Raw genomic sequence first — 11,552 nt, forward strand, 5'->3', positions numbered from 1 at the left:
TAATAAATCTTTTATTATTTTCTCGTCAAGAACGAATAACAGATTGCCTACATTCGCTTCGTTACAATTGGATACAAAATACTTCGGCTGATAAATATCGCATATGTAGAATACGATAGAATAAAAGCAATCCAATGTTCCATAAAAGTCAATTTAGAGTTCCATAAAGGACGCGTTATACGATTGCGTACGTATGACTTGTTCGAAATTTCATCGAATCGGTTATTTGCATGTCCCCTTTTTCCGGCAACAATACCGGTGGTTCTTTTGTTGAAGCTATTTTTTTCGTTATTTTACATTTTTACGAAGTGTGTCTTTAACAAGGAACTAGAATTATACATCATTGTAAATTTAGAGAACAAATATTGGATTTTACAACGACTTAGCAAATATACACGCTTGAAACATTCCGAATAATTCATCAGGATGGAATGGTTAATTAGATTGTAAGTAAAGATAGAAAAATATGCAGTAGAGTAGAGGAATTAAAAATATTCCTTTTTTTTTTTTTTTCCTTCCTTTTTTAGTCATAATTAATGTATTTTTATGAAAAATTATGAATTATTTTAAGCAATGAATACATTCGTTGTTGGAACGAAGCAAAAAATTTAAGAGACTATTGTAGCAGGTAAAATAAAATAAATTACAAGCAATTTAATTTTACACTAGGTGAAGCGAGACAGAGATAGAACGAGATGGAGCTACTTAGAGACGTTTCTCTCTTTTCCTCCTTTCTATCCATCTCGCTTTATCAAGTATAAAATTAAATTGCTTATAACTTGAAAAATAAGCTTCGACGAATATTTTTGTACCAACTTTTCCATTTATCTCACTCTTTAAATCTCATTCCTTAAATTTTCTACCTATCTTATCTGAATATATATAAATAAAATATGTATTAGTAAAATTGATATTTTGTGAATGCAAAATAATAGGAATATTTATATTCGCGATGTTGGTGCTGATGATATAAGCTATAAAATAATGGCATCGAAAAAAATTACATTCCATTTCTTTCTACCTTTCCCTTCTCCATATGAAATCCCTTTTGATCATAAATTTTACATCGATGTGAACATGCATAATCGTAAATAGACGAACCCACTTTGGGAAAACGAAATAACGTAACACTTTTACAAAAATTGATATTCCGAATATGTTTGATAAAATATAAATTTTATTTACCTGTTTTCTCCTTTGGGAAACTTCTTAAAATGAAATTTTTCGCAATTTCGTCGAATTCGTGTTTCAGATGCTTGTGTGTATCGAACGAAAAACTTGTAATCACACTTTATCACTAAGAATCATTTTCATTCTTCTAATTCTACACATGTTTTCGTATCACATTTCTCGTTATTTTTTTGTAAAAACTTCTTATAAAGTTTCAGATGCTCAACCAAACTCACAATGAAATCCCGGAAAAAGAACACGAAGAACGACACGAACGTATGCTTTTAGAAAATGCAACGAATTCGCGAAATAATAACGACAAGTTATTATACGAATTATCAAAATTCGATAAAAATATTGTTCCAGCAGTAGAAAACTCCATAAACTTGTTAATTCACGAGAATAATAACAATAATTATACGAAAGAGTATAAAGAACACGACGAAAATGAAATGCGCGGACTAACTGACAATTACAAGAACGATAATCGAAAGCGTTTCGATATCGAGAGTACAATGATCGATAAATGTGGAAGGATATTGTGTATAGAGTCTCATTCGAATGGGACGATATATGAAGAATATGTGATCAAATTATCGATTAATCGAGAAATAAAAATTAAATATCCTATAGTATTGAATAACAACGAGGCAACGGTTAGGTTAGAATTTATGGATAACGAAATAGATTATGAAAAGGCACCAATAGACAGAATGTTGATATTATTTAAAAATATACATGCAGTTGTAAATGTCAAACAAACTGGTGTACCGTGCAGTACCCAAACAATGAAAATAAAAACTTCCAACAACTTTACGCAAACTTCGTTTACTGGAATAAATTCGTTTTCTCGTTTGAACGTCGGTGTTACGGTGAGTGAAAAAATTTTTAAATTTTTACTTCGAATTGAATATCTAAAAATTAAATTATTTACTAAACAAAGAATAATACATTATATCTTACAAAAAAGTTAAAAAAATTTATAATTATAAAAGAGATATTTTTTATACATGCTAATTTTTTTTATAAATACATTCTAAGAGTATATTATGTTCATATCACGATAATAATATATATATATAATTAATTTCATTATAAATATGATTCGTAATTACGAAAACTACGAAAGTATTAGTCGCAAAAACTAAAATATGAAATCGTTTATACTATATTTCTTATATTATACTTATATTTCGTACAATACAATTGCAAAAACGTACATCGATTTCATCAGAATGATGATTGGTATAAAATATCAACTTGATTCTTTAATTAAATATAGATGCTCAATAGTGAGAAACGTGCAATAGAGAGAAGTCTCTGTAATTTGGAACAAACTGTCAACACTTTAAAACTCAATGCATTAAATCAAGTTGAAACAATGATCACTAAGGATTCACATTTGTTTAGAAACAATGAAAAATTAAATCGTATCAAGATATTGACTCAATAGCATTGTGCATAACAATTTTTATCATTCTTTCAAGTGCAAGAATTTTTAACATTACAAAGATGTTTTTAACGCATAACAATATCAAACTAGATTTGTTATCATAAATGTAATAATACTTGTTCTATTCAATTGTACATAAAAAATACCGCTAGGAATAATTGGTAAAGATGTCCACAAGTTTAGAAAAATGTTAGTCATTATTGTTTCTTAAATCGTTAAAAATGTTGTAAGTTAAATCTTACAGTATATCTATACACGCACAGATGTACATTACATACATACATACATAATAAATGTACATAATTGTATAGATTTAATTGTATTTAAAATCGTAATAATTATCACATTATTTTCATTAAGAATTAAATATTTATTTATTTCTTTCTGTTAGAAATAAAGGTGCATTCTACACTATATTCTCGTGAATAAATTTTTTTTTTTTTAAAAAATCTCAAACCATAATTATCCTTCTTTTTTTTTTACATAGAAGTGCAATTTCATTACACATGTGCAAATGGAAAAATTTATTAAAAATGTGAAATGCAATTCGTGGAAAAATACGTATATGCATAAACCTTAAAAGATAGTTCTTCAGTTTTTTCACATATACTTCTCCTTTGATTGAAATATATAGAATTTATATATAATTCATATGCTTTTAATTCAATATTCTATATTCGAGTTTTAATTACAATAGGATTAAAAGACGAATTATTTTTAAGTTTTTCATTAAGTAACAATGAAAATTTGGTTTAAACTATTTCTTACAATTATGTTTGCCTTTATGGCAAATAAAATAAATAGTTTTAGCATGCACTATATTTCTTAATTATTCATCGCGCTGAATCTCAAATCTTAGAAAGACAATATCAGAAACAGTTTAGTTCCAATGTTTTTTATGTAAAATACTTTTAAAAACACGATGAGTAAAAAGGTCCAGGAAAAGGCGACATTATGTTAAAATACGATAAAAGATTAGAGGAATGTCATTTTCATACTAATACGTATGTTTCCATAACCCTGCTCTTTCCCTTTCTCTTTCTTTTTCATCATCTTTGATTATTTGCTAATATCCTATCTTTGTTATAAAAAAGATTCAAAATTGATTGCTAGATACTTATTTTTACCTATATTATATTCCTCCCCATCACTTATTTTTCAATATATTTTTCAATATAATAAATCGTTTCTAGAAATAGAAAGAATTTTCTCCGGCAGCTCTGAATTTATCCTTTCTGTTTTTTATGTCTATTTGAAAATGTTCGATTATAATCAATGTGTTGAGCCTGGCACTAGGAGTTTGCATTTCTAGTGATACTTTGAACAACGCGTTGTCCCCACCAAGCTTCAAGGTTAAATGGCTCGAAATCTACAAAAGGAAAAAATATTAATCAGTAAATCGATACATATAACAAAAATTAATATATACAATAAGATTATATTTACCTTTTAGTTGTGGATTTGGTTCTCTTTCTTGATAATATGTAACAGATGCTCCATTTCTATAATTAGAAGAATTACTGTGCGGTTGATTGTGACACATATCTAATTCTCTTGATACTGTATTCCATGCTATAAAATAGAGAAATGAATAAAACTTGATTAGTAAATCAAATTTTTTTATAAGTAAAAACTAACAAAGAAAAATTATATATGATATTTACAATCATAAATGTACTTAATTAAGTCGAAATGTTGAGCTACAGTTTCAGACTGATGTCTTGATGGGATTGAAGATGGTCTTTTTCCATTCATTGTTGTCATTTGTGATCTACCACTATAAAAAAATATATAATATCATAAATATTATTAAATAAAAAAATATATATATATATACATATATATATATATATATATGTTACCAAAGCACGAAGAACTATCACGTTAACAATCACGACTTTTACTGAACTGACGTATTAAGTTCAGTAGGTATATTCTATTTTAAGATTTAACGATTTTATAGCAATTGAAATAAATACAACTACGAAATATAATAATGAATATATTCGTGTTTCGTAGCATTAATAAAAATTAATAAGACAATTATAACCACGTATAAAATAATTTAAATATAAAAATCGGGCGGATTTTATTTATTAAAATTTATTGACATGTAGTATAATAATATATAGATTTTAGAATGTTGCTTTATACAATGAAAAGAAATGGACGCCATTTTGATATACTACACAAAATATAACCTTTCATTTTGCATAATAATATTTTATTTAATATCCACCCTATATAATTATATATCCATGAGCAATAAACAATTTTACAAAAAAAAAAAAAGAAACAAATTACAATATACAAAAGTCAGTACAATAAAATATAGTTGATAGAGAAAAGCCACGTATACATGTATATATTTAGAATTTATTTCTCATATATTTTCCCAAGATTGTTTTCTTTGAAAATCTTTAATAAAACAAATCGTGGATCATTACTGCGAAAAAATTGAAAACAATATATAAAATGTTCAATGAATTAAAAAATATACTAAACATTTAATAATAGAAAGTCTACTTTCGAAGAGAAAATGTCAATGGAAAATGGCGGTTCTCGTATGACATTTACTGTGATTCTGTTCCCGCCTGTTTTTTCCCTTTATCTATTTAATATTATTCATTTTATAAATCATAAAACTACGGGATCATTGGCAATTGATTAAAAATAAATTTAATATTCAAGTAGAAAATAATATCACATGCGATAGAGGTTACGATAGAATGGTAAAATGTAGAGACGCGGGAATAAAGAAAGTTACTTTTACAATAAATACCTCATTTTCTCTGTTCGATGAATGATTTACGCCAGCGCAAATTCGTGCCTAGTATAGATTTATTTTATATAATTTTCTAATCACTATCTACGAACAAAAGTATAAATATTCCGCGGAAAATAAACAGTTGAAAAGCTGTAACGAGAAAGAGCGTTTGTTTCCCGTAACAGCTGCACGAAGCTTTCCCTGAAAACTGTCAACAATGATAGGTCGACTATTTAACTCGAGCGGTAATGTAGAGGGAGGAACTAGTGGCGACATTTAATACGAACTAAAGATAAAAGCTGTTGAACGATTTGATCACAAGGTGGGGCGAATTTGCAACGTTTCTTAGACGCCATTTGTAATTATGTTATTTGAATTGTGCAGTGGTATAAAAGTGTGTGAAATTTTGCAAAATATGCAGTTTGAAATATCAATATTGAAATGAAAAATGTGATATCAAGAAATTATATGTCATCTTTCAATGTAATCTTTTCGGTAAATGTTTTTCAATTACATTTTTAATCCTAATTTATCTAATCTAATAAAGATATGATATGATCTCATCTTATATCTCAATAATTATAATATGATCAGATAAGGTACAAATAATAAATTATATATCGTTATTCATTTATTAATCAAAATTTCAAACAAAATAATATAAAAATATTATACGCAATTAAATATTTCATTACATATATCAAAATTTTATTGAACAAAATAACCTATAATTAAATATATTGTTTAACAAGATAAGTATACGTATACATACGATATTTCGATCAATTAGAAGATCAAATCAATCAAAAAATAAAAAAATATAGTATATTATCTTTCTGCATAAAACTTTGAAAAAAATTACATATTTCTAAAAAAATATGCTCTTATATTTCATTTATTACAATAATGTATTCGATGATAGATATTTGCGATAAGAGTCGTCATTTTTCAAGCTGACAATTTTGCCATAAAAATGTCGACTTTACGATAAGTTTTGCACTTAAAATAATATTTCTCGACTTTAAAATTTCGAAAAATTTGCAACGTAACTTAATATAAAATATACGTAATATAAGTTGCTATGCGTATAATTATTTGTCTAAAAATAATGTACAATATTGAAAAATAATTTCGTTACAAAAAGAAGGTCAAAAATGAAATATTATTTTAATAAGTTAATATTTTTAATGATGTAGCAATTATAATAAAATACATCGATCGTACAAATGACTAGTATAGTATAGTTTAGGGCATTGAAATTTTTAAAGAAACCGTTAACATGGATAAATAGTACAATACATATTTTTCAAAAATTTTTGGATGGTTTCGGTAATTACTGTACTATAAATCATCGATACCATAAATCATTTTCTTTCGAATAATTGTAAAATCTGATGGTCAGGTAGACTTGTGAAGGAAATTTTGCTGCATTGCCAAATTTCCAAAAGTCGAAAAAGAACTTAATGCTGATTGGTTAGTAATTTTTTCTCTAACCAATTAGCATATTGATGAAAGCACCAATGGAAAAGTGTTTACACACATCTTTAGACACATTTATTCTACGAAATAGATTTCAAGAATAGAACTCGTAAATAAAATAACGCCGAATTGAATATACCCTGTTTTCTATCTATATATATATCTGATTAAAAATTATTGAAAAATAATTTCTAAAATTATAAATAAATGCTAAAAATTATAAATATAAAAATATTGAAATGTTTAATTTAATTTTAATTATAGAATGAAATATATATTATAAAAGAGAATTAATAATTTCATTGTCATGTTTAATTTTTTATTATCAAATCTTTTAATCGAAATCATATTTTTTTCTATGTCCTTGTTGTGAAAGGAAAGATCAGTGATTCGATCAAATATATTCTGATAAATCTGGTATAAAATTAAAGGTGTTGATTGCAATCTGTTGATTAGTTCTCTTTTAACTGATCTTAATAAATTTGAAATATATATCAAAAGCATTATTGTTTATCAACATTTTGCTTTATGTATAACAGATTCTAGTTTTCGAATTATTATTATATGTAGCAAGAATGAACTACGTTAAAATTTCTTGTAGATTTTATTAAATCCTGAGAATCAGTATATACGTGCTAATTAAGTTTTTAATAAAGAGACTATTGATGAAAAACTTTTTAAAAATAGTTTACAAAAAAATTTACCAAGTTGATCAAGTATTAATGGGAAAACTTTTTCAAATTATCCCATATTGCCTGAGTAAATATATTTTTAACAGAGTTATTCAATTAAAAGTAGGATAAAAAAGAAAAGAATATCTCGGATAAATCTGGGATTAAAAAAAAAAAAAAAAATGATCATTTCTCCACGGTGAGAATTTATTTCGTACGAATATCTTTCGAAACGCGAAAGACTCCTAAAACATTTTGGGCATTTATCTGAAACACTCGTGACGTTATTATCTTGGACATTATTCCTTAAAATATACGATAGCGTGTCGGGTTATATTTGACAATACTATAACGTGGCCTCGATATATCCACGTATCGCTGGAACCATCGCCACGATTTCATTTGGCTGCGTTTCACTTTCAGTTAACCAAAGGCCTACTGGTCTATTTCTGCAATCCTGACGTTCAATACCATTTCAAAGGATCCTTGTCACCCTTTGTGATTGCATCGTAGGAGATAGCAAAACTATACGTTACTCATCTTAAATGACAACGATCAGACGTATCGATTTGATTAATATTAGGGATAGCGTTCGTCGATATCAAATTATTCTTCAAGGTTCACGGTGAACCGATGATAAAAGAGATACATATTTAAGTGAATAAACTGTGAAAAAACGTGAATTATGCACAATTTCAATTTTCGAAGGATCTTAAATATTTTATATGGAACTTTGATTAAATATTTCGTGCTTGTGAAATTAAAATTACGATGGAGAAAAATGAAAACCGATTATGACATTTTAAACAATTTATAATATTATTCGGTATGTTTGTTAATTTTTATATATCCTAATATATTATTATAATTCTCATCGTTTTTTTCTTTTTTTAATCTTTTCCGAGATTTGCTTTACATTCCAATATATTTAAGCATCTCAATATTTATGAACGTGGATGTATAATCCAAATCCCTTTATTTATACATTCTTGTTCATTGTAAATCACGAATAATCCGATCGTATATTTAACCTCGAACAAAATGAAAGTTTTTATTAGACGCTTGTCAGAATTAAATATCAAATTTCTATTATCTTTTGTATATTCAAACCTTGTTGTACCAATGGTAACTCGATGTTCTTTTGACGAATCGTAGTGGAGAAAAGGGACATGATAATAACAACGCGGAATAGCAAGAAAATCCCTATCAACGACGAATCCCCATAATCCTCGAAGACAATGAGTCTAACGGACTCAAGTGGCATCGGCAATGTTATTATTGTGCACTACTACACAACAGGCAGTTGACCTAAATGGGCCATAACTGACGCGCGCGCGCGCATGTGTGTCAATACACAAGCTCATTTCCGGCCATTTGAAAATCGATTGCATCAATAAAGTGGCAAAATATCGTCGAATTCACGATGAAATTAAACGAAATCTCTCGATAATCATTAATAACATACGCGGTCTTGATAAAATTTTTATTATTACTGATTATTATCCACAGAGATAATAATTTGATAATTTTGTATACAAAATTATTGTTACGCGGAAATATTTTTAATACGATCTGTATTGTTTGATAATGATCTAATAAAACTTTTTTAACGTAATAACAGATTACGTTTAATAAATTTTACCAACGGAAGATGAACATTCGTCGATAAAAAAGCGTTCTGTTTTCATTCTTGTTCGATATTTCACGGGTTTTATGAAATATCGCACACGAAATGAATCTTTTTAAATAACCGTATAATATGGATGGATAACTTTTAATCGTATGATTGTTCCGTATGATACCGAAACTTTTACTGTTATGACAAACTGATAACAGGATAATTTAATAGTGTCTCATTAGAAAGGAAAGCGCATCAGAAATTCTATTAGTCGAACAGAAGTTCATCCGTTGAGGATAACTTCTGGTGAAACGGGACGGTCGAAACATAGGTTTGGCATTGTGTTGGGTTAAATTCAGTGTAATTCAGGATAAAGAAATTATGTAAGCGGATAAATTTTCAGTAAATTTTCTTCTCTTTTATTCTTCACATTTATCCAAGAATTATTGTAGAATTAATTACATTATTCTGTAGGAATATTCTTGAGAGAAATTGCTCTTGGAAATTCAATTACTGTTACTTTTAATAAGCAACCAATCTATCTAACGTGAAAATTTTATTAATAAAATTCTCATAATCGTTACATGCATTTGTTTTACGATGAATAAGCAATATAATTAAGATGATTATAACAGATTTATGAAGTAGTTAATGCACTTCATAAATTATGGATTTAACGATGTTCTCCGTGTAATGTAATTTTGTAAAAAAAGATTATCGTGTATAATTGATTTTTAAACCACAATCTCCACTTGATTTATCACATACGCGCCAATTTATTAACGCGGATTTGAGCATGCGAGAGATGATAAACATAAATACGTGAAAAATGTTGAAAATAATTGATCAATTCAACGAGATTGTTGTTGAACAAATAAACGCGTGTAAAGCAATAATTGTGAACACCATGATATCAAAGTAACAATATAATGAGATCAAATAACGTTATGATATAATAAACAGTAATAATAGCGTATAATATATAATGGTATGGCACATAATTTCGTCTGTATAGGCTGTTGTTACGATAAATACGTAGTCTGATTGATGGCGGTTTGCGGTTCCTTTTGCCCAAAATAATTTAGCCTGGATTATCTTCGCTCTATCCATTCGACCACGTATGGCCAGAATCGACACGGCAACAACACGGCTTTGAACGTTCGTACAGCTTTATTGACTCTCTTCGAGTAACACTCGAATTCGCTTTAAAACTCTGATTAAAATAGAACCGTTTTCTCGTTTTGGTAAAATAGGGAACAAGAGCGATTTTGAATTTATCAATTTTAAAAATTTAAAACGATTCCAAGGCGTCATTTAAAAATATAAAAATTATATAGCATAAAGATGATTCAATTTGTTCGTTGTTTTGCAATTAACGTAATTTTTCGTTATTTTTGGCCCTTGTTAAAAATAATAATAAATAAAACAAGATATTATGTCACATAAATAGAGAATTTCTGTTTCTTTTTTTTATTAAATTTTTGTTTCCGCAGATATTACGACGGTTCGAATTATCCGTGAATAGATCAAAATGCCATAAATAGTTTCTTGTTACGTAACATTCACGAATCTCACGCTTTCAATCAATTCGTATTATTCCACGTATTCTCCTATAATTGAAGCAATTAAACACCAGAATATTCACAGCGACCAATAATACGACGACTATTTATATTAAAGAAATTCTTTTTAGAGTGCAGTCGAAAATATCTCTAAATATGCATAACATGTTCGAAACAATCTTTTCTTTAACGAAAAGAACGAGGGGACAAGCAAGAGATGTTCCTTCGTCGAATATCTCCTCCTATATTGTTACTATTATTATTAATTTCACCAATGTTTATGTTTAATTTAACAGGACTATAATTCAGCCGCTTAGGTTTATGTACACACACGATTGTGGAATTGTGGTTAGGGCACAGGAAATTGGTTACAGAATGAATTATTATATTATTATGTAATCTAACCTATATATAACCGGTGCACAATATCCACGAATCGATAAGGAATCGGCAATAACGAAATAAAAATTTCCGCCTGAATGGATCTCTTTAACGATATTCCAACGTATTACATTGTATATCTCGAGGCTGTATCATTCGAATAAATTGTACGATCCTACGATCGATCGTATTACATTTTCGTAACATTTTAAAACGTGCGAAACGAATTGATCAAAGATGGCACGGGGAATCATATATCGCTCGGAAAAAGAAAAGGGAGCAAAATCGAATTTCAATATTCAAAAAAATAAAAAAAAAAGAAAAAAAAAAATAGAAAACCTTTCCTCAGAAATTATAAAAATCGCGAGAGTCGCGCGCTTACCCGAAATCAAACAAACGTGGATGCAGAGAGGCAACAGGCGCTCGAAACATCGATTTCCGATACGCGATA

The 11,552-nt window shown here is 27.9% G+C and overlaps 2 protein-coding genes and 1 long non-coding RNA gene across 5 annotated transcripts in view; 2 read left to right on the forward strand and 1 right to left on the reverse strand.

The window, feature by feature from the left end:
• Window positions 1-3,037, forward strand: part of LOC100869943 (uncharacterized) — a 25,805-nt gene extending 22,768 nt beyond the window's left edge. Inside the window, exon 6 of one of the 2 annotated variants that reach the window (XM_003692983.4) lies at window positions 1,383-3,037. In XM_003692983.4, coding sequence (XP_003693031.3) covers window positions 1,383-2,144 — 762 coding nt within the window. In that variant the 3' untranslated portion in view covers window positions 2,145-3,037. The remainder of the gene's footprint in view (window positions 1-1,382) is intronic. The other variant, XM_086910215.1, reaches the window with a different exon arrangement.
• Window positions 2,077-5,638, reverse strand: LOC100869744 (MAPK regulated corepressor interacting protein 2). Of its 2 annotated transcripts, none has more exons than XM_003692981.4 (4): window positions 5,406-5,638; window positions 4,288-4,400; window positions 4,070-4,195; window positions 2,077-3,992 (listed from the first exon to the last, which is right to left on the reverse strand). In XM_003692981.4, exons 1-4 carry the CDS (start codon window positions 5,408-5,410, stop codon window positions 3,916-3,918), a joined length of 321 nt encoding a protein of 106 aa, XP_003693029.1. In that variant the 5' UTR covers window positions 5,411-5,638; the 3' UTR covers window positions 2,077-3,915. The 2 variants fall into 2 exon arrangements, with proteins under 2 accessions (XP_003693029.1, XP_086766342.1); XM_086910216.1 differs by lacking the exon at window positions 5,406-5,638 and adding an exon at window positions 4,486-5,198.
• Window positions 5,639-5,738: 100 nt separating this feature from the next.
• Window positions 5,739-9,155, forward strand: LOC147657342 (uncharacterized). Its single transcript, XR_015292610.1, has 3 exons — window positions 5,739-5,885; window positions 7,964-8,366; window positions 8,696-9,155. It is a non-coding gene; the product is annotated as an uncharacterized LOC147657342 (long non-coding RNA).
• The last annotated feature ends 2,397 nt before the right edge of the window (window positions 9,156-11,552 follow it).

The sequence above is a fragment of the Apis florea genome, unplaced genomic scaffold (assembly GCF_048593485.1).
Source record: "Apis florea isolate Af1SG1 unplaced genomic scaffold, ASM4859348v1 contig_3170_pilon, whole genome shotgun sequence".
NCBI classification, from domain to species: domain Eukaryota; kingdom Metazoa; phylum Arthropoda; class Insecta; order Hymenoptera; family Apidae; genus Apis; species Apis florea.